Genomic DNA, 23,078 nt, shown 5'->3' on the forward strand with positions numbered 1-23,078 from the left:
GCTTTGATCGGTAACAGGCTATTAGTAGTTAAGTTTCGGGGGAGTCAAAAGTTATACGCAGATTTTCAACAGCGAGGGAGGTCGGTACCCCTAACCACCACGTTGTTCGAGGATCAACTGTACTGGACTATTATTCACACATAAAAAGGAATGAAATCCTAGGGGCTTCCCTGGTGGCGCAGTGGTTGCGCGTCCGCCTGCCGATGCTGGGGAACCGGGTTCGCGCCCCGGTCTGGGAGGATCCCACATGCCGCGGAGCGGCTGGGCCCGTGGTTAAGTTTCGGGGGAGTCAAAAGTTATACGCAGATTTTCAACAGCGAGGGAGGTCGGTACCCCTAACCACCACGTTGTTCGAGGATCAACTGTACTGGAATATTATTCACACGTAAAAAGGAATGAAATCCTGAGACACGCTACAACATGCATGAACCTTGAAAGCACTGTGCTAGGGGACAGAAACCAGACACAAAGGTCACATGTTATATGATTCCACGTATGTGAAATGTCCAGAATAGGCAAATCCATAAAGACAGAAAGGAGATGAGTGGCTTGGGGACTGGGGGGAGGCGGGGGGGCGGGAATGACAGATAACAGGTGTGAGCTTTCTGGAGGGTGATGAAATGTTGAGGATGAGACAGTGGTGATTCCAGTGCTTGCTGATCTGTGAAATCTATCAGCAGTTTATGATTGCACACCTTTGTGTATATACTATCAGCCACTGAACTGCACACTTTAAAAGGGGGGTATTTTACACGTGAATTATATCTAAATTTTGAGGGAAAAAACCCACCTACCTTCTCTGAAATGCGTGCTCTGCCTTCCCCTCTCTGCGGTGGATGCCCCGGCCTACTCCTGTCCGAGACCACCCTTCCAGCTGCCCACTGGATCCTGTCCCCTGTCACCCATGGAAGGACACTGTTACTATTTTGTCCCCTCCCCCTCCTGCATCATCCATTTCCCTGTTGGTTCATTTCCATCAGTATGTAAACATGGTATAATTTCTTTCACCTTAAAAAAACTGAACAAAGATAACACCGAAAAATTTAAGCAGAAAAAACCCCTTCCCTTGACCTCACACGTTCCAGCTACTGTCCATTTCTCTAGCCCTGTTTACAGCCACACTCCTTGACTGATCTGTTTTTACTGCCTGCCCTTCCTCTCCTCCACTCTCTCCTGAACCCACCGTAATCAGGCCACTCTATCAAAGCTGAGCTTGTCAAGTCACCATGACCTCCGTGTCACTAAATCCAGCGGCCACTTCGTGGTCCTCATCCCACTGGGTCACTCACCAGCATCTGATGCACTTGATGGTCCCCTCCTTTTTGAAGAGCCTTCTGCACTTGGCCTTGGTTTGTCACTCTATCTTGCTTCCTCTCTGACCCTAATCACTCTCTGAGCATCAGTGGGTCCCTGCGCTCAGTCCTGCGACCCCGTCTCTAAACACGTTCACTTTCTCACTTTCCTGTCTCACGGCTTGATGCGGCAACTCCCAAGTTTCCATCTCCAGCCTGCACACCTCCCCTTACTCCAGACTCAGACCCCAGGTGCCGGTTTGACTTTTATTTGTATGTGTGTGAAAGGCATCTCAGATTTAACACATCCAGAATTAGACTCTTAATTTTTCCCTCAAACTTGCTTTTACCAGTCTTTCTAACCTTTTTAAAAAATTTATTTTATTCAAGTATAGTTGATTTATCAGTCTTCCTGATCTTGATAAACGTAACTCTATTCTACCAGTTGTCCAGGTCAAAGGCTCTTCCCTCCGTACTCCTACCCCATCCCACATACTCCATTAACAAATTCTGTTATTTCCTCCTTAAAATCCATCCAGACTCTAACTCTTTCTCACCACCTCCTTTATCGATGCCCTAGTCTACCATCAGGAGCCTCTTAACTGGTCTCCCTAGTTCTGCCCTGGTTCCTCTCTGGTCTATTGTCCACACCACGGCCAGAGTGAGCCTTTTAAACATCAGTCAGACCATGCCCGTCCTCTGCTCAAAACCCTCCAGTGGCTTATTTCCCTACAAGGCCCTAGAAGATCACTGCCCCCTAGCTATCTCCCTGATGTCTCCTATTAGCTTCTCTCTCACTTCCTCTGCACTCTAGCCTCCTAGCTATTCCCCAAACACATCCCTGCCTCAGGGCCTTTGCACCTGATTCTCTGTCCAAGATTCTCTCCCCCCAGGTACAGGCACAGCTTTTCCCTTCAGGTCTCTGTTCCCACACCACCTCATCAGGAAGGCCTTCCCTAAAGGGCACAGATAAGATAGCAACCCTTCCTCACTGTCTATTCCCTTCTACCTTGCCTCATTCTCCTTCACAGCATTCATCACCACCTGACACAGTACATATTTGTTGATGCCCTGTCTCCCCCATTCTACCAGAAGCTTCATGAGAGCAGGGCCCTGGTTTTGCCAACTGCTGCACGCAAAGCGGCCCAAAGAGAGCAACAGGCACCCAGAAGTATTTCTAGAATGAACTAGTGAACAGTCCCACATACATACGTCTCGGGGACCGATCCATACAACACTGGAGGGGAGAGGTGGAAGCTCCCAGTCAGGGGCTTAAGCCTCACTCTGGACCTCCCCAGGTGCAGGCAGATGGGTCAGTGACCCCTCATCTGCACATGTGATAGGACCTATTCTTGAAAGCACCAAGCCACTCTCTGAATATAAATCATATTACAACAGCCCTAGCAACAAAAGCATTACCGAGGCTTTCTATGTGCTGAGCTTCACAAGGTGCTGCATTCCCTCCCTCAGTCAACAAACAATAACTAAGCACCTAATAGGCGCTGCTGGCACCAGAGATACAATGTGGGCAAAGTCTCTCTCCTGAAGGAGCTTACAATCTATGATGTTTCTTTTTTTTTTTTTTTAAACTTTTTATTTTATACTGGAGTACAGTTGATTAACACTGTTGTGTTAGTTTCAGGTGTCCAGCGAAGTGCTTCAGTTATACATATCCATGTATCTGTTCTTTTTCAAATTCTTTTCCCCTTTAGGTTGTTACATGATATTGAGCAGAGTTCCCTGTGCTATACTGTAGGTCCTTGTTGGTTATCCATGTTAAATATAGCAGCATGTACATGTCAATCCCAAACTCCCTAAGGGATAGTTAGGGAGTCAGCAACTATGAGGCTCTCTCCCATTTGGGCACAGACCCCACCGATGAGGGCAGGTGGTCTTGGTTCAGAGGCTGTCTGTGCCCAAGGGAAAGAGGAGCCCCCAGTCACTGACAGAGGCTGCGCCGCGGCCTGAAGCTGGCAGCATCACCCAACACAAGGGCAGACAGGTGAGATCTCAAATCTACTGACAGCGCTGGTGTGCTTAGCGCAGACCGGTCACGTGACTTCTAACAGGGATTAACTTGAAGTTCTGAAATCAGGGAAAAACCCAAAATTAACTGCAGGAGTCTAGGACCTGATTGTCAGCAAGGTGAGTAAGAGGAAAATCTGGGGTTTGGGGTGCTGACAAGCTTGGAATGACCCCAAGGCTGTGCTGTGACTTTGAAGGGGGAGGGGTGCACGCTGCACTCAGACCTTCATCACTCAGCCCTGCCAAACTGACTCTAGGTCACTGGCTGATGGCGGTCCCTCAGCTCCCAGGCTGGCTAGTGGGGCTAAGATGAGCATAGAGCAAGATATCCTTGGCTTCAGGGTCAGAGGGAGTGGGGTGCTAATTAGCTGTGTGACCTTGGACTTGTTATTTCACCTCTCTGAGTCTTAGTTCCTTCCCCTGCAGGGCCCTGACCTACCAATCAGGGCTGCTGGACAGGTGCGGGAGCAGGAGGTCTGGGTTCCCAGGGGGAGGGCTCTCAGGGACACAGGGTGGCAGCGCTGGCAGCAATTTTCCGATGGTACCGAAGTATTTCACCATTTTACCCACTGGTGCAGTAGTACTGCCGCATACTGGCCAGACCCTGTGCTAAGTGCTTCACGGGGATTGCTTTATTTCATCCCTGTAGCAATCCTGCCAAATTGAGATTAGTGTCTTCACTTTACAGGTGAGCACAGCTGCTCTTCGGCCAGTACACACCAGTGCTACTGCACCAGCGGGTAAAATGGTAAAATACTTAGGTACCATCGGAAAATTGCTGCCAGCGCTGCCACCCTGTGTCCCCAAGAGCCCTCCCCCTGGGAACCCAGACCTCCTGCTCCCGCACCTGTCCAGCAGTAGCTGCTAACACTGCTGAGGGCACAGGAGCAACAGTGACCAGCCTTCAGGGTCAGGAAGGGCCTTCTACCAGCAAGCCCTGCCCCAGGCACCTTGGAGATCAGTGAGCTCTGCGTCACTGGAAGCATTCAAGCAGTGATGGCTGATGGAGGTGAGATAAAGGGTCAGGCAGAGAGGCCTGCGGGGCTGAGTTGCATAATCTCAGGCCAGCGGCCATGCTCCCTCAGAAAGGAAAAGAAAGAGGGAAATCCCTCCCACATCACTGTGGGCAGGGAAAGGGGAGGACGGGTGGAAGGACGGCCAGCTCTGCCCGTACCCCCCTCTTAGTGGGGGCCACAAGGAGGGGTCTGTTCTGAAGTTGGCCTAAGGGCTGCTGAGCATAGAGCCCACCATGCAAAGCCCCCAGCTCAGAAAACACTCTCAGTAAGTGTTCCTGTCCTCTTGCTGCCCTGCCCACGTCCTCCTCCCCCCACCTCCCCAGAAAGAATGTGGATTCAAGTGTTCGGGGAAAAGCCAGGTCCAGGCCCCTCCGTGAAGACAACAGCACTTGTGTCTGCGGTTTGGGCAGAAGCCAGGGTGGAAACGTCCCAGCTTCTGAGGGTGCAGGAGGGGAGCCAGGGTTTTCGCTCTTTGCAGAGCCCTTGCTGGGGACAGAGTGGCTGCAGAGCGGGGCCCAAGAGCCCCTAGGTGGGAAGGGGTGTCTGGAGGCCACTGTCCTCTGTCGATGGAAGAAAGATGCCAGCTTCCAGAGGCTGGCTGGGCAGAGGGCGGGGCTGGCAGCCATGTGGGTGGGAAGGCCCAGATTGTTAAGTGGGCAGAAGATTTGGTCAACATCCTACCCTGCAGGCCTGAGGCTTGGGCCAGAGCGGGAGGCAGGCTGACAGGATGGGACATACGTGGCAGATTGAGGAGGCCCTAGGCCTGGCTCTGCCTCTAGAGAGGTCTGAGCCCGGCAGTCACTTCTCCATCTGCACTGCAGTTTCCTCAGGTCTAAAGTAAAGGGGGGCTGATACCACAGCGCTCAGGAGCCTTCCAGCTCCAGACAGACAGGAAGAACAGGCAGGCAAGCACTCCAAGACAAAAGAAGTGAGAGCAGGGACTGGAGCAGGTATCTGTACGCCCACGTGCACAGCGGCATTGTTCACGATGGCCAAAACGCAAATGTCCATTGCCGGATGAAAGGCGCAACAAAATGTGGTAGATGCATAAAATGGAATATTATTCAGTCTTAAAAAGGAAGGGAATTCTGGCACATGTTATGACATGGGTGAACCATATGGTAAGTGAAATAAGCCAGTCACAGACGGACATTGTATGATTCCACTCGTACGAGGTCCCTAGAGTCGCCAAAACCACAGAGACAGAAAGTAGGATGGGGGTTGCCGGGGGCTAGGGGTGATGGAGAATAGGAGCTATTGTTTGGCAGGTACAGGGTTTCAGCTGGAGGAAATGCAAATGTTCTGAAGACGGATGGGGGTGATGGTTGCAGAACGATACGAATGTACTGAATGCCACAGAACTGTCCACTTAAACATGCTGAAGATGGTCAGTTTTACGTTACGTATATTTTACCACAATAAAAACAGAAACAAAAACAAACACAAAACTCCAGGACTTTGACTAAGGCTCGGGTCTTCCTGATTCATGAAGCCGGAGAACTGGGGTACGGGGAGTCATACAGCTGACAGACAGGGTGACGGGGGTCCAAAGTCACAGACCCCCGAAGAGGGAGATGGGGAGTCGATGCAGCCACACAGCACAGAGGTGGGACCCAGATGATGAGGAGGCGATGCCCCCAGAGTTGGGCCCTTAACACTGGAAGGTGACACAAAGGTCCCGAACCCTTGTGGGAAAGAACACAGAGCAGGCTTGCTCCAAAGTTGGTGGGCCCCAGAGACACTGGGGAGCCTGGCTGCTGGCCCCTGAGGTCGGCCATCTCCTGTCTTTTAGATTCCGCGAGCACCAGGGCAATGAGACCCCTTGAAAGACAACAAAAAATAGGTTTGCAGGTGGGAAGACTGTGAAACTCTTCAGTGTGGGAACCACAGAGAAGGCCCCTGAGCCAGCTTGAGCATCTCTGCTCTGAGACTCAGATCAGAACTGGAGCCCCTGGTCCTCTGAAGACCTTGGGCAAGGAGCTGGAAGGGCAGGTGTGTGTGTGTCTGCCAAGCCTGATAATCCAGGCCACGCCCCCTTCTCCCTGGGATTTCAACTCCATTCCCAGAGGCACAGGGACCAACTGCGTGAGGTGGGAGAGGTTTTCCCACTCAGCCACGCTGATGGAGAGTATAGGAGACAAAGGGAAGGTGAAAACTGGCTGTGTGACTCCCTCCGTGCTTTATTTTTATAGTGATAACAAAAGTAGCTACCACAATAGTGTCTGTAAGGATGAAAAGTACATAGCATGGGCCTTCCACACAGTAACTGCCCAACAGATGTCATTACTGTCTCCTCCTGTTCATCATCATTATCAAGCTGCCATGTTTTGCTCTTTCTGAATGTGGAAGAAGAGAAACCCCAGAGTTCAGAGTGCTTGGCAGGCTTCCCAGGCTTAGCACCTCCCCCAGGATGCTGTGGGCTCCAGGGAAGCAGGATGTCAGGGATAGTCCCGTCCATCCCAGGGCGGCCAACAACCCCAGAAGAATTCAGCCCCAGTAGGGGTCAGAGTTATACCCAAGCCTAAATACAACCAGCCTTTGATTAAAGTTCCCCAAATATGGGACATCCTTTTAAATGCCAGACTAATTAGTATTTAGCTGTAATGCTTTAAGCCTTTCTTTTCTTAAAACAAGACCTAATTGAGTAGAGAAGTGTGCTAATCTGGGAATCCAGTATCTACTCCTGAGGCAGGCCTGGGTGGGCAATGTCCTAAATCAGGCCTGATTCTGGGGGCAGGATCAGAGGCGTAGCACCTAAGGGGAGCCCAGGAGCTTCAGAACACAAGCTCTGCAAATTCACGCTTATAAAGTAATGCTGTGGCCATGCTTCCTCCACTGCTATCAATGTTATCCCCAAATCTTCCTAAAACCACCCTTGAGGAAAAAAAAATTTTTTTTCTAGAAACAACTTTGGGTAATCTAATATCCAAAGTTACTTTTAAAAAATGTTAGAGGGGGCTTCCCTGGTGGCGCAGTGGTTGCGCGTCCGCCTGCCGATGCAGGGGAACCGGGTTCGCGCCCCGGTCTGGGAAGATCCCACATGCCGCGGAGCGGCTGGGCCCGTGAGCCATGGCCGCTGAGCCTGCGCGTCCGGAGCCTGTGCTCCGCAACGGGAGAGGCCGCAGCAGAGGGAGGCCCGCATACCACCAAAAAAAAAAAAAAAAAAAAAGTTAGAGGGACTTGCCTGGTGGCACAGTGGTTAAGACTCTGTGCTCCCAATGCAGGGGGTCCGGGTTCAATCCTTGGTCAGGGAACTAGATCCCACATGCATGCCACAACTAAGAGTTTGCATGCTACAACTAAGGAGCCTGCATGCCACAACTAAGAAGCCCGTGAGCCGCAACTAAGGAGCCCACCTGCAGCAACTCAGGAGCCATGTGCTAAGGAGGCGGTGCAGCCAAATAAATAATAAATAAATAAATAAATAAACATTAAAAAAATATCTCCATCATTAAAAAAAAAAGTTAGAGAAGTTAATATGGCAGTAGATAGAAATAATATTTATTACCAGCCATGACGTTACTCTCTTACATGCATTATGCAATGCTTTTCAGAATGTCTTCTGTGGAACTAGCCCAGAATGATGTGCAAAAAAAAAAAAAAAAAATGATGTCCTTTGGGAAACCCTAAGGACAATATATTCTTCCAATATACTTATAACGTATGTTTGTATATTGAAGGTTCTTTCAAGCCCCGCAGTAAAGAAACTGTTTACATTTCTTTAACTCGGTATAGCCCAAAGAGTGGTATATATTCAAATGGGTGATGCATGAGATGATTTTAGAAAGTGCATAAATGTTTTTAATTTTAATGGTTATATATATTTATTTTGATGTCAGTTGGCAAATAATATAGCTAGCATATCAAACCTATGATTTCACATATATTGCTCAGGACTCATTCGTTCACTCATTCCACAAACATTTACTGAGGACCTACTATGAGCCAAGCAGTATTCTAGATGCTGAGAATGTAGCAGTAAATAAAATAAAGTCCCTGCTCTCATAAATTTACTTTTTAGTGGGGAGTGACAAAAACTCAAACAAACAAATAAATATATTGAACACATATAAATATATGTTCAACAGTAAAAGGCAGAATAAAGAAAAACAGTTGGGCCAGGGGACAGAAGTGACAGGGGTGGAGTAAGTACTAGTGTAGGGAAGCCTCTCAGACAAAGGGACACTTGAACGGAGAGCTAAATGAAGGAGACTGTCTTTCTGCAGGAAGAATGTTCTGGGCAGAGAGAACACCACACACAAATCCCCGAGGTGAGAATGTGCTTGGCATGGTGGAACGGTTCCAAGTTCCAGGGCGGCAGACAAACCCCAAGGGATGCTTTTTAAAATTAATTAAATCAAATTCAAATACCATAATATTTGCCCTTTTAAAGTGTACAAGCCAGTGTTTTTTTTTTTTTAGTATATACACAAGTTGTTCTGTTTTTTTAGAGTGATGATTTGGTTCTGGTTCTGGCCAAGATGGAGAACTGGGGACCAGATTTACCTTCTCAACTAAACAACCAAAAAACAGACAAAATATACGAAACTGGATTTCAAGACACTTGACATCAGGCAACAAAGGATGGTGACCCCTGAGAGATGGGATACAAAAGAGGGGAAGGCATGGGAGTTCCCTGGTGGCCTAGTGGTTAGGATTCTGGGCTTTCACTGCTGTGGCCTGGGTTCAATCCCTGGTTGGGGAACTGAGATCCTGCAAGCCGAAGCCAAAACAAACAAACAAACAAACAAAAAACAGGGAAAGGCACCTATGAACATTCAGCTTCCCAGCTTACTGCCCTGAGAGAGCTTCTAGGCCACAGTGTTGAAACCCAGGGATAAAGAATGTCATTTGATGATAATAAAAAGGTCAATTCATCAAGAAGATGATCCAGGGGCTTCCCTGGTGGCGCAGTGGTTGAGAATCCGCCTGCCGATGCGGGGGACACGGGTTCGTGCCCCGGTTCGGGAAGATCCCACATGCCGCGGAGCGGCTGGGCCCGTGAGCCATGGCCGCTGAGCCTGCGCGTCCGGAGCCTGTGCTCCGCAACGGGAGAGGCCACAACAGTGAGAGGCCCACGTACCACAAAAAAAAAAACAAAGAAAAAAACAAAAAAAAGAAGATGATCCATCCTAAACATTTATGCACTTAACAACAGAGTGTCAAAATACATGCAGCAAAAACTGATCGAACTAAAAGGAAAAAAATAGGCAAGTCTACAATTAAACTGTGAAATTCAACACCCCTCTCTCAATAATTGACAGAACAAGTAGACAGAAGATCAGTAAGGATACTGAAGACTTAGAGAACACTACCAGCTTGATCTGGTTGACATTCATAGAATGCCCCACTAACAGAGTGGAATACATTCTTTTCATGTGCACATGGAATATTTACCAAGATAGACCATATCCTGAGTCATAAAACAAGCCTCAATAAGTTTTAAAGAATTCAAATAATATACTGTATGTTTTCTGACACAATGAAATTAAAATAGCAGTCAATGACAGAAAGATCTCTGGAAAATTCCTAAATAGTTGCAACTAAATAATACACTTCTAAATAACCTAAGGGTCAAAGAAGATATCAAAAGGGAACTTAGAAAGTATTTTTAACCTAATGAAAATGAAAACACAACATATTAAAATTTGTGGGATACAGCTAAATGAGTAGTTAGGGGAAATTTATAGCACCAAAATGAATATCTTATTAAAGAAGAAATGTTCAAATCAATGACATCAGCTTCCACTTTAAGATGTTAGAAAAATTAGAGCAAATTAAATCCAAAGTAGGAAGGCAAAAGGAAACAATAAACATTAAGAATGGAAACCAACAGAATTAAATGGGAAAAATCAATGGACTGGTTCTTTGTGAAAATCAATGACATTGATAAATCTCTAGCCAGCCTGATTACGAAAAAAGGGAAGACACAAATTACCAATATCAAAAATGAGACAGGTAACATCACTACAAATCCTACGGAATATAAAAGGATAATAAGAGAATATTATGAACTTGATGTCAATAAATTTGATAACTCTGATGAACCGATCAAGTTTCTGAAAGGCACAAACTACAAAAGCTCACTGGAGAAGAAATAGATAACCTGAATAGCCCTATATCTATTAAAGAAATTGAATTTGCAGTTAAAAACCTTCCCACTAAGAAAACTCCAAGCCCAGATGTCTTCATAGGTGAATTCTACTAAACATTTAAGGAAGAAGTAATACCAATGTCATTCAAATTCTTCCAGAAAATTGAAAAAGAGAGACTATTTCCCAAGTCATTCTATAAAGCCAGAATTACTCAGACATTACAAGAAAACTACAGACCAACATCTCTCAAGAACACAGATGGGGCTTCACTGGCGGTACAGTGGTTGGGAGTGGGCCTGCCAATGCAGGGGACACGGGTTTGAGCCCTGGTCCAGGAGGATCCCACATGCCGCGGAGCAACTAAGCCCGTGTGCCACAACTGCTGAGCCTTTGCTCTAGAGCCCGCGAGTTGCAGCTACTGAGCCCACGTGCCACAACTGCTGAGGCCTGCAAGCCTGCAGCCTGTGCTCCGAGACAAAGAGAGGCCACTGCAGTGAGAGGCCTGTGCACCGCAGCGAAGAGTAGCCCCTGCTCGCCACAACTAGGGAAAGCCTGTGCACAGCAATGAGGACCCAACGCAGCCAAAAATAAAATAAATTTATTTAAAAAAAAGAACATAGATGCAACAATTCTAAAAAACTTTTAACAAATCAAAGCCAACAATATATAAAAAGATAATATATCATGACCAAGTGGGGTTTATCCCAGGAATACAATCTTGGTTTAACACTAGAAAAATTAATCAATGTAATTTACCATATTAAAGACTAAAAAAGAAAAACCCATATGATTATCTCAATAGACACAGAAAAAACATTTGACAATATCCAACATTCATTCCTGATAAAAACTCTCAGCAAACTAGGAATAGAAAGCAACTTTCTTGATGTGATAAAGGGCATCTATAAAAACCCTACAGCTAACATTATACTTAATGCTGAAAGACTGAAAGCTTTCTCCTGAAGATCAAGAACAAGACAAGTTATGTCTTTAAGTCAATGAAATAAGGCAAGAAAAAGAAATAGAAGTCATCCAGATTGGAAAGGAAGAAGTAAAACTATCTTTACTCACAGACATGATCATCTGCAGAAAACCCAATAGAATCTACAAAAAAGCCACTAGCACTAATAAGTAATTAGCAAGGCTGCAAGTTACAATATATAAAATTCTATTGTATTTCTATATACTAGCAATAAACAATTGAAAACTGAAATTAAAAAACAGTATCATTTATAATACAGAGGTAGGTATAAATCTGACAAAATATGTAAAAGGCCTATGCACTCAAAACTACAAAACAATTGATAAGCGAATTAAAGAATTAAAGAAGACTTAAATAAATGGAGAGAGGTACTGTGTTCATGGGTTGGAAGGCTCAACACTGTTAGGATGTCAATTCTCCTCATATTCATCCATACGAATATGAATCAACACAATCTCAATCAAAATCTAGAATCTTAGAATTTAACTGATTCTAAAATTCATACGGAAATGCAAAGGACCTAGGCTAACCGAAACAACTTTGAAAAAGAATGAAGTTGGAGATTTAACAGTACCTGATTTCAAGACTTATTATAAAGCTTCAGGTACCAAGACAGTGTGCTATTGGTGTTAAGACAGACAATAGATCAAACAGAATATATGGACAATCAATTTTCATCAAAGGTAAAAAAAAGGCAATTCAGTGGGGAAAGGACAATCTTTTCAACAAATAGTGCTGGGACAACTGCATATCCATATACCAAAAAGATGAACTTTGTCCCATACCTCATACCATATACAAAAATTAATTCAGGGTAGATCATAAACCTAAATGTAAAACCTAAAACCATTAAACTTCTAAAAGAAAACATAGGAGAAAACCTTTGTGACCTTGGGTCAGGCAAAGATTTCTCAGACACAACACCAGAAGCGGGGTGGAGAGTCACCTAAAAGAACAAACTGATAAACTGAACTTCATCAAAATTAAAAACTCTCGTCTTTGAAAGACACTGTTAAGAGAATAAAAAACAAGCCAAAGACTAGGAAAAAAACATTTGCAAATCACATGTCTGATAGAGGACTTGTATCCCAGTGGTTTTCAAAGCTCCCCTCCTAGAATGACATTCTATGATTAATGGCTCTTTGTTTCGAGACTCAGACAGTATAAAATAAGAATCAGTAAGAATCTAGAACAGTGGTTCTCTAACTTCATCACCTGAAGGGCTTGTTAAAACACAGGTTGCTGGGCCCCACCCTCAGAATTTCTGAACTGGTAGGGCTTGAGGGTTTTCATTTCTGATTAAGTTTCCTGCTGGTGTCCCTGCAGCTGGCCTGGCTACCACACTTTAAGAACTGCTACTCCAGACCAACTTAGACTAAACTAGAAAAACAATGTCAGATGCAAGATTCCCCACCTTGCCCCAGGGACAATTATCAAATAAACTATGTTTATTAAGAGAAAAAATTGATTTCCCCCTTTTTAATTAGCTAGAGACATCTATAAATGTTAATCAGAGCTTCTGATGAGAGAGAAATAACAAACATGACATCACTGAGTTGGCTTGATTCTAGCCTTGCCTCTTTGTTGAATACACATTTTGGTTTCCGCAAAGTGGCTCAGAATTCACCCTGGAAAACATACACAGCCTTATACCAACCATCCCATAATGGCAACACAGAAGAAACTGGCATGCCCTGCTGAAGCCTATTGACTTTCCCTGACCCCCGCGTTAATGCCCCACCCACAGGCAGGGCTGCCATGGAGTCTCACCATCCAAGATGGCCCACTGGTTGTCAATCTCTGTATGCTTCAGGTAGGAGTCTTCGATGGTGGGGTCATAGTCAGGCACAAAGATCTTCTGGAAAAACTGGATGGTGAGGGCGCTCTTGCCCACACCCCCGTCTCCCACCACCACCAGCTTGTACGTGGGGAGGTTGTCGCTGGGGACGGCACTGGTCGCCATGTTGCTGGTAGGTCAGACCTGGGGAGGCAAGATATGTGGAATGAGACAGGGGGCTTCTTCTTCTCTGACTCACGGGAAAATATTCACGGGGTTTCCTCCTTTCTTACAGAGTAACAAATACTCCCAGTTGTAGAAAGTGTTGAAAATGAAGACATGCAAGAGAAAAGTGCTACCCCAGGACCCTCACCCAGAGACAATAACTGTTAAAATGATTTATTCAACCATTTACTGAATGTCAACTATGTGTCAGGCCCGGTCTTGGGGATATAATGCCACACGGCCTTTAACCAGCCAAAGGCCATGTCAACGAAGTTTTTCCACCATCAAATTCCACCCTAGTCCTGTACAGTTAAACACGTGGGCGTTAGTCTGAGCAGGGAGGGCAAGGAGGTTCGCCTTTCACATCAACTCTGGTCATTGGACTGTGGTGCTGAGAAGAATGGGAGGCTGTCTGAGCTTAAAGGAAAAGAGGGTCACAACAGCTTAGCACAGCTGAGCTCAGCGTCTCTGAGCCCCTTCCAACTCTCAGAATTCTGTGATCCTGGCTCTGTTCTCTGATCTCCTTGCCCTCTATCATGCAGAAAGTCGTGTTAGACTCTCGTGACATCTGGTCAACCCCTCTTTTAGTTGGGGAGGAAGAAGAGGAGGATCAGGGATAAGTTTTATTTTGATGACGTTGAGTCCAGTTAAGGCAGTGGTCCTCAACCAGGGGCAGTTTTGTCCCCCAGGGATATCTGCGACGTCTGGAAATATTTTTGGTTGCCAAAACCAAGTGGATGCTACCAGCATCTAGTCAGCAGAGGCCAGGGATGCTGCTAAAGATCCTATAATGCCCAGGAAAACACCCCCAGAACACATAATTAACCATCCTAAAATGTCGATAGTGCCAAGGTTGAGAAACATTGAGCTAAGCTGACTAGGCAGGGGCTGGAAATATGGAACCAGGATCCTAAAGAGCAATTGAGCCTGAACAGATAAGGACTGACTGTGTAGAGATGATGGCAGAGAAGCGAAGAGTGACCTTTGGAAACTGCATCACAAAGTACCAAGGAGGAGAGGCGGGCAGGGAGCATGGAAAGAGCACTCAGAAAAACAGGAGGGAAACCAGGATCTGTCACAGTGATGGAAGCCCAGAGTTTCCAGGAGGAGGAGGTTGACGGCACCGAAGGCTAAACACTGATGGGGGATGAGGGAGGAGAGTCACCTAAAGAACAATTTGAGGGTGTTGCCAGGGACCGAAGCTGCTAACTAGGGAAAAGCACAAACCACCTCTGGTAGGGCCATTCCTGGGTAGCTTCAGGGCTCACAGAAGGATAGGGGACAGGGCAGCACGCCGGGGGACAACGAACTGTGTGTCCTGTGTGCAATCACGGCTGCTCGGGAAGGCCACTGACTGAGCCATAGTTTCCTTACCTAATAGATTAAAGGGCTGGGTTTTCACAGTTGTTCTTAGCTCTAAAAGAGTCCTCCATTCTAGATTTCAACAGAAAGGACGTTAGACACAAATGTAGGTTATGTGGCCATGCTGATTTGCATGGGGCTATAGGCGAGAGTCATTGCATAATCTTTTGCACTTACTGAAGCTTGATGTTGACATTTAGGGTTTCCCTGCAGTGGCGGGGAAGTAGGCGCTTTCATACATTGTGAGTGAGAATGTAAATCTGTCCAAACTGGACTGAGAATACACTTGCATAAATACATGAAAATTTAAAACGGACATATCCTCTCTCAAAGCTATGCCACATGTGAGAATGTAGTCTAAGGAGGTAATCAGACAAGTGTACAAAGATGTTAAGAACAGGGGTAAAAATGGAAATAACTTAAATACTGGGGGGCGAGTTAAAGAAAAGTTTATCCATACAATGCAATACTATATGGCCATTCAGAAGGATGAAATTCCCTAGCCTAGAAAAGGTTTATAATATACATGAAAAAAAGAAAAAAGCCAGGCTGCAAAACAGCAAGTACATATGATTACACTTCCATGAAGCTACCATCTATGAATCTACATGTCTAGGGTGGTTCTAGGCATAGAGAGGATTGGCACGTAGCTGTCTCTACAGGAGACTTAGGGACACTTTCTCAGATTTTCAATTTTCTACAACAAGCATGTGTTCTATTTGTGTATCAGAAAAGCTGAACAGTATTAAAATATTTCCACCAAATAAAATGTTCGGGCCACCTGAAAATGTGCGATTCCCTCTCCTTCGAGTGGGGATTTGAAACTCCTTTGGTGCAGGATAGAAGGACCAGGTGCCAGCTGAGCCCCAGCATCTGGTTCCCCCATCCCCCCTGGGTGGGGCTGACAGTGGGGTTAAGCTGAGCCTTCAACACACTGAGCTCTCCCACGTGACAGAGCTGGTGGTCCAAAGGAGCCAGAGCGGAGGGGAGGGAGACAAAAATGAGAGGAGGAGGATAGTGTCACTATCCTCCCCAGGCCCTCTCTTTGTCTCTTGGGTCAGGGGAGCTTGATGTCACCTCCTAGCCGCTCCTCCTTAACCGCTGTCCTAGCCGGGGAAGGATGGTGACACTAAGGCAGCGTGAACATGTCTGCCTATGAAACAGGCTGTTTTTAAAGCTCCCTTCCAAGAATATATAAACTACTATGTATAAAATAAATAAGCTCCAAGGATATGATGTCTAGCACAGGGAACATAGCCAATATTTTATAATAATTTTAAATGGAGTATAATCGCTAAAAAATTTGAATCACTATGTTGTACACATGAAGCTAATATAATATTGTAAATCAACTATACCTCAATAAAAAAAATTAAAATAAATAAAAATGAAAGCTCCCTTCCCTTCTCGCTGGCAGCAACGTGAATAAAAAAATACTAAGTGGGTGGGAAGGTATCGGGAAGGAAAATCGTTTCCCTTGATTTTCTTCTCAAAATAAAACAAGATGAGAAAAACACTAGTAAATATGATAGAGGACCAGCCTTTGAGGCAGTGCTCAGACCACCCACAGCAGAATCACCTGGAAACTTGAAAAAAATCGCCCTCTGCTTGCCAAGCAAGGCAGCTGGCAGGAAATGGTCAGATGAGGGCCGATTTCCTTTCACAGTGCCCTGCACTCAGGAGTGGGGCCCTGAGAGACCACGGGGGGGCAATTTGGGGTTCCCTCCCACCTCAGACTCAGTGGAACAGGGTTAGAATGCACGGTTAACACAAACCTTGGACTGGGTCCCTCGTGGGGAGAAACCCTTTAGTGCTTCCCATGGCTGATGGGTCAAGCCCCTTCACTGGACATTCAAGGCAGTCACTGGCTGCCATCGCTGACCTCTCCAGTGGGACCCATGCTGCAGCCTCTCACACTACTCTCTCCCAAGCAACTCTGTGTTCCCAAGTGTGCCCTGTGGTCCCACGAAGCCCTATGCCCACGCCACCTCCTGCTGGGGCCCTGGGGAGAGCGCCCACCTCTTCACAGGTCAGGCCCAGGCCCAGGAATCGCCTCCCGGGAGGCACCCCCTTCGACCCCGTGCCCCGCAGTTCCTGGTGCAGAGGCCACCACCACACTTGAAGTCTTCTATACTTACTGTGCACAACAGGGCAGGGATGCATCTCGTCCCTCCCTGGATCACCAAGGCCCGGCACCGCATCAGCAAGGACAGACGTCAGCTAGGGGAACTGGGGGCCCAACAGTGGCCTTTCTGAACAACCATACGACAACCCACCAGCCAGAGCACTGGCCTCCCCACGCAGAGGGCTCAGGGGCAGCTCTCCCGGCCAGGCCTTGGGACTGTCTCCCTCCTTCTCCCAAGTCAGACGGATCACACACATGAGACCCTTCCTGGAAGCAAGTGTGAGCCCAGGTTTACAAAGGCGGGACCATGAGTCCAGAAAACCACTCAATCTATAAGGGCTCTCGGGCAGATCTTCTCTTGAGGCACATGTTTTTCCAGTCTTCAACCTCCCCCGAAATAATCCCTGACTAAAATGATGTCTTTGTAAACAAGGAGGGCAGTCAAAATGCCATGGGGCGTGCGCCACACTCCTACAAAATCGGCTGATCTCACGTGGTGTGGAGAAAGAATTTTTAAAGTCACCAGAGGCTATGACGAAAGTCACCACAGGATAAAAAGTTGGTCGGTGCTTAAGGAGCAAACTGTTTCCATTTACGACATCCCTCTCCTCTCCAGTCTATTCAACTAGACAGCACCTTGGAAATCATTCTAGAACGCTGGTTCTTCACCATTTGGGGGTCATAGATGGCCCCTTCGAGGTGGGAGGGTGGAATAAGGTGGGCCTGGGGCTCCCTTTAAAGTCTCGCCACCAATTTTCCGTGCCTGATACTCTCCCACCCACCAGCTGAGCGACCTTGGGCGAGTTAACCTTTCACAGCCTCAGTTTTTTTACTTGAAAGATGGAGTTGGTTGGAGAATCATCCTTTGCAGGATTGCTCTAAGCGGGAAATTAAAATGTATGAGACGAGCCCAGCTTAAAGAAGGTGCTCAAATGTTTGTTCTCTCGCCTTGTTTACTTTGTTCCCAGAAGAGGCGGACCCACAGTCTCCCTCCCTCCCTCCACTCTGAGGCTCCGCGGTTCCCAGCCTCCTCCCCCGCCCCCATCAGAAGCCCCGCTGCCACCTCAGCTCCCTTGCAGTCGGATTAAATAGGCTCGGGTGGCAACGTCACCCGTCATTTAGAACATTGTTTCCATGGGAAATGGCTCTGAGGTTCCAGACAGCCCGCTCCACTCAGAAACCAACTTTTGGAACCGCAGCCCCTGGGCGGAGGAGGCGGCAGAGCGCTGGTTCCCGTGGCAACCACCGCTCCCAGAGCCCTTCCCAGTGCAGGAGCAACCCAAACCCAGGCTCATACTGGAAACTTCTTTCTAAAAGGCAGTATCACTGCCTCGACGATTTTAATGACGTGCATACGAAAACTTCAGGCATCTTTCAGCTGAGCAATAAGCTTTTTTGGTGGCTGTCTTTTGCTCCCTTTCTCTCCCCACGATTAGCACCAGCCTGCTTGGTTTGAAGTTGTTTCCTGAATGGCAGATTTCGTCTTCCCAGCAACTGGGGAGCTCCAAGAGGACAAGAGCCACCTCTCATTCTCTTGACCTCTCACAGGGCCAGGCAAGGCCCAACACGTGGGAACCTCAGGGTGTATTCGCTGACTGACTACTCCATACTGGCCCAATAAGCAGGGCGTGACACCCTCCCTTCGGACAGGGGTAGGCTCATGTCCCTAGGAAGTGGGGAAGCGGGGGCTGGGTGGACCCATGACCCCAGAATAACCTTTTCACCCAGCAATTTTCAAAGTGTGTTTGGAGGGGGTTCCTGAGACCTCCTGGAAAGCCTGTGCAAAGCCCCCTCTGTTCTCAGGGGGGCAGTTTGGGGTGGAGCGTCAGTCATAGCCTTGGACGCTTCAGCCAGGCAGCCTGAGTTCCACTTGTGTCTCTGATAGGGACTCCCTGTGTGACGTGGAGCGAGTTTCTTAACTTCAGGGAGCCTCAGTTTCCCCATCTATAAAACAGAACAGGACCCTCAAGAATGTGTAATTACAGTCCCAGTGGGGGGAAAAAGACCTGGAGGGCCCCCCAGTGAGGGCATATTTGCACTGATGTGCAAAGCAGCTGGGCCCCTGGGCTCCCTCCAATGTGGTAGAGCCTAGTGATCTGGACCCCTGCTTGCCCCACGCATGGCCCTGAGAGCACCTGAACGCATAGGGCTGCTGGAGGACCCAACACGGTAACAAATCCTAGGACAGCAGTGGGCCCCAGCAGCCCCCCAAAACAGCAGTGCCCAGTGGTTATTATCTCTTACCAAATCTGCCACCTTCTCCCCAAGTTCCCAGTTTCTAGGGCTTCTACAGAGCTTGTTTCCCAAAAGAACAGCCCAGAACACTGCCCATTTTTCTAAGTGGGCACACGGTAAAAGAAATGGCTTTGGCTGCAGACACTGTCAAGGGGCTCACGGGCTTCCTGGCCTCTCCATGCTCCCCATCCCCCCAGCACCATTTCCAAAGCGGTGTCATAGTCCTAGCCAGAAGAAAAGGTGCCCAGGAGAGGCTATATAGCAGTAACAACCCCCGCTATTTAGTGGGCGTCAGCAGTGGATAGATCAGACACCGAAGGTCAGGCTTGGAACCGTCGTGTGGCACTGCCTAGAATTCTGTCGGTCATTAGTTTTGCAACATCACAGGACTTTTCTTTGACTGTCTTTGTGACTCGTAACCCATAGGGCACTCTTCATCTTCTCTGACTATAGGAGCTGTGGCAGTGGTCATCCCAGAGCCTCTCCCAAAGATGCTACCAACGTAATTGAAGGTTTAGTTTTCACTGCTTTTTGCTTCTCTATTTCCATACTAATTATTTTAAAGACCTCCCCTAGCCCCATCTGTCAAACTACAAGTTGTCTGGCAAATAAAGCTGGAAGAGGGGGACACATTCATTATTAATGCAGCTCTTGGGAGAGTGAATGGACTTTCATTCACATTGAGCTGAATCAGCCCTGGGAAGCTAATCTCATCTCTGTGATGTCTGGGTGTGCCCAGTGCAGGGGGATGAGGATACATTGGGGGGTGACCCAACCCATGTGGAGGAAATGGCTCTGCATTCCAGGAGCTGCCCTTCCCTTCTGCACAATTCCCAGAAATGGGCAGCTTCCCCAGGGCTGCTGATTTGCAGGCTGTGCAAAAATGGCGTGCAGCCCCGCCAGGGGTCTAGGCCACTTGGCATTCCTAAGGCTCCGCTCTCCCCTCCCTAGGACTTTGCTCTGCCCTTTGTCTCCCACCTTTGCTAATCCCAGCCCAGCACTGTCACTGCATCACTCAACCCCTCCAGGAAGCCAGTGCATTCACCTCACTTGATTATTAAGATTTAACCACCAATCCCACTGTGTGTTATTTTATGCTGTACAGGACCTTAAACATCATCAGGTCTGTATGGTATGTGGCATGGGTGCCTCCCCTCCTTTCCCAGAGCCATGGCAGACACCACAGTCCATCGTGGTCCTCTTTCCTGCTCAGTCTTACAACCCTTTTCAACGCAGCACCCTTGGCAGCCAGAACCAGGTGACTGGTCCGGAGAGGAAACTAGTTTGACGTCCCAGATCGAACCCACTACTCTTTAGGTTCCCTCCAAAACATCCCAACTACTGGCCATCCTGTTCCACGGGAGGGCTCAGGACCTCTGTGGGGAGCCTGCCTGGCTATCTCTGGAGAACTCTGTTACCCAAGCCTTCTGGGTAATACATCAGCCCCTGCTTTTCTACCCCATCAAATCCAAGCTCCTCTGCCAGGATCACACCTGGACTGCTGACAGCAGGGCAGAAATATCAGACAGGAGTCCTGAGATCCAGACAAAGGCCAATGCTTGAAGTAAGCCAGGCCCTTGACCTTACTCATGAACCCCAAGTACCACGTGCTTCCTTATATCACAACTGTTAACACTAGGGTCTTACTTGCTAGTGTGTGAGTACCTCCTGACAGAGCCTGGAGCTTAGCCATCTACAACCCAGCACTGTGAGTCCCAGAAATGACCTGCTATAATAATTACAAGGGTGATCATGTTAAAAATAACAGGAGCACTTAATTAACGTAGGCGATGTGTCTGATGCTGTTGGAAGATTTTACCAAATTAACTCATTTAATTGTCATAACAACCCTATGAGGTATAACTTTGTCCCCATTTTACAATTGAAGAAACTGAGACACAAAGAAGTAAAATAACTTTTCTAAGGTCAGCCAGCTAGAAAGCAGCAGTACCAGGATCTAAAACCACAACAGTGTGGCTCCAGAGCCCGTAGCCAGTGCATCATGCTAGGCAACCTCTCGTGGCGGGCAGATTGGTGGGTGGGTCCAGAGTTGGGCCAGGCCAGAGGCAGCAGATCCAGAAGTGCTGGGAAAAGGTCAGCAGTGAGCCAGGGAGGTGGTGTCAGTCAGGGAGGCCTCCAAGGCCAGACTGCTGCCCCTGTGGGAGAAGCAGCTGAGCAGGTCAGGGCCCAAGGGGCACCCAGGGTAAATACTAGTCACTGGGAACAGACACGCCCCCCCATCCCAACTGGGACAAAGTCTGCCAAATAGGGCACAGGTCTGGTACTGCCAGGTGCTCCTGCCCTGAGGACCAGGGAGAAAGCTGAGGGATCAGGCAGCTGTCCAGCATCGTGGGAACACCAGGGGGTTCTGAGACCTCCTATTTCAGCACCCCTGTCTGGGCCCCTCTCCACTGTGCTGGTCCCTGCCCCAGCCCGTCTCCTTGTGGTCCTACACACCGGCTGCTCCCCGTCCAGCTTGGGGCTGGCGCCTCACCTGGAACCCCTCACCAAGGAGCCTGAGCTAGGAACTCGCACAGCTGCAACCTTAGGCAAGTTACTTACATTCTGTCCCTCGGTTTTCTCTTCTGTAAAAGTGGGGACAGTGGCAGCATTTGCCTTGTGGTCGTCATGATAGGCTACATTTATTTGCTTGGCCCAGTGTCTGGCCCATAGAGAGCGTTCAATAAACATCAGGGAGTTACCATCACCAGCATCCTTCGAAGTCCATCCCACGTCCCTCCTCCTGCAGGAAGCCCTCCTGCCTCTCCAGAGTCCTTCCTGAGCTCATGCCCTGCAAACTGGCTGGTTCCACAGATGACAGCTCAACAGAACTCAGCCCCTCGCCACTCCGTCCTCAGGGCGCTCTCACACCCATCTGCCAGCTGGTCTCAGCTCCCCCATTCCGCCTTGGGGGGCAGCCTCCTGCAGCCATGCTGTAGGACAACAAGCCCCCGCATGCTGCTGACCCAATGATGAAGGAGATTTAAGCTCCTCAAAGACATTTCCCAAAATATTCAGGAGATGCTTGTTCACTGAATAGACTGCGCAGCAGATACCAAATTGCTGGGAACTCAGCCTGAAACGGTTTCTCCCTCTGGTCTTTAAACCCAGAAGTGCTCTCCATCCTAAAACCTAGCCCCTCTCTGGGCTCCTCCTGTTTTGGTGGATTTATCCTTGGAAAGAAAAACCTGTTAAGGACACATGACATGAGAAAGGGCCCATTTTTCCTGAGCCCAGAGGAGAATGATCCAGGAGGAGTAAAGTGGACAGGCCGCGGGTGCTGGCTACCCTTCCCCCAGTGCACACAGAGGGTCAGATCCGGGAGACTTGCACGTCCAGTCAGTACTCCCAGAGCACCTCCAAGGTGCCTGGTCCTCGGAGCTGGGGAGACGGAGATGAATGAGCCCCAGCGCCTGGCTTTGGGGATCATGGGGTGTGTGTGGGGGAGGGGCAGACAGACAGAGGACTACAGTATATAAGGCTAAATGGGAGCACAGGGGCAGCGGGGGGCATCTCACCCAGCCTGGGGGCATTGCAGAAAGCTTCCCAGTTGAGGCAATGACAAAATGGAGTCTTGAAGGCCAAGTAGGTATCAGCTAAGGTAAGTGATAGGGACAAGCATATCCTAGGTGAGGACCAGAAGCTGCAAAGCTGTAAAGCACAGTGGTGTGAAAAACCAAGAAGGTGCCAAGTTCTGCAAGCAACACCTGTGATTGGAGTGCAGAATGTGTGACGTGTGCGGAGCGGTGGGAAGGGGAGTGGGGAGGAGCTCCTGTTGGCTGCCTGACAACTGGGGGTGTTTGTCTTTGTATCCAGAGCACTAAGCACAGTGCCTGGCACACAGTGGCTGCTCATCAGCACAGAATGATGAAGGAACAAGTGCAGGGGCTGCAGGGCGAGGCAGTGGGGAGCACAGGGGCCCCGCATGACCCCGAGGCCCCCGG

General features: G+C 48.2%; 1 protein-coding gene across 5 annotated transcripts in view; it reads right to left on the bottom strand.

Annotated features, from left to right (window-relative positions):
* The window catches only part of MRAS (muscle RAS oncogene homolog), a 57,117-nt gene that overhangs the window by 18,931 nt on the left and 15,108 nt on the right, over nt 1-23,078 (bottom strand). For all 5 annotated transcript variants that reach the window (XM_024131837.3, XM_007107301.3, XM_024131838.1 and 2 more), the window contains one exon: nt 13,181-13,391. In XM_024131837.3, coding sequence (XP_023987605.1) covers nt 13,181-13,373 — 193 coding nt within the window. In that variant the 5' untranslated portion in view covers nt 13,374-13,391. The remainder of the gene's footprint in view (nt 1-13,180; nt 13,392-23,078) is intronic.

The sequence above is a fragment of the Physeter macrocephalus genome, chromosome 1 (genome assembly GCF_002837175.3).
Source record: "Physeter macrocephalus isolate SW-GA chromosome 1, ASM283717v5, whole genome shotgun sequence".
Lineage (NCBI taxonomy): Eukaryota > Metazoa > Chordata > Mammalia > Artiodactyla > Physeteridae > Physeter > Physeter macrocephalus.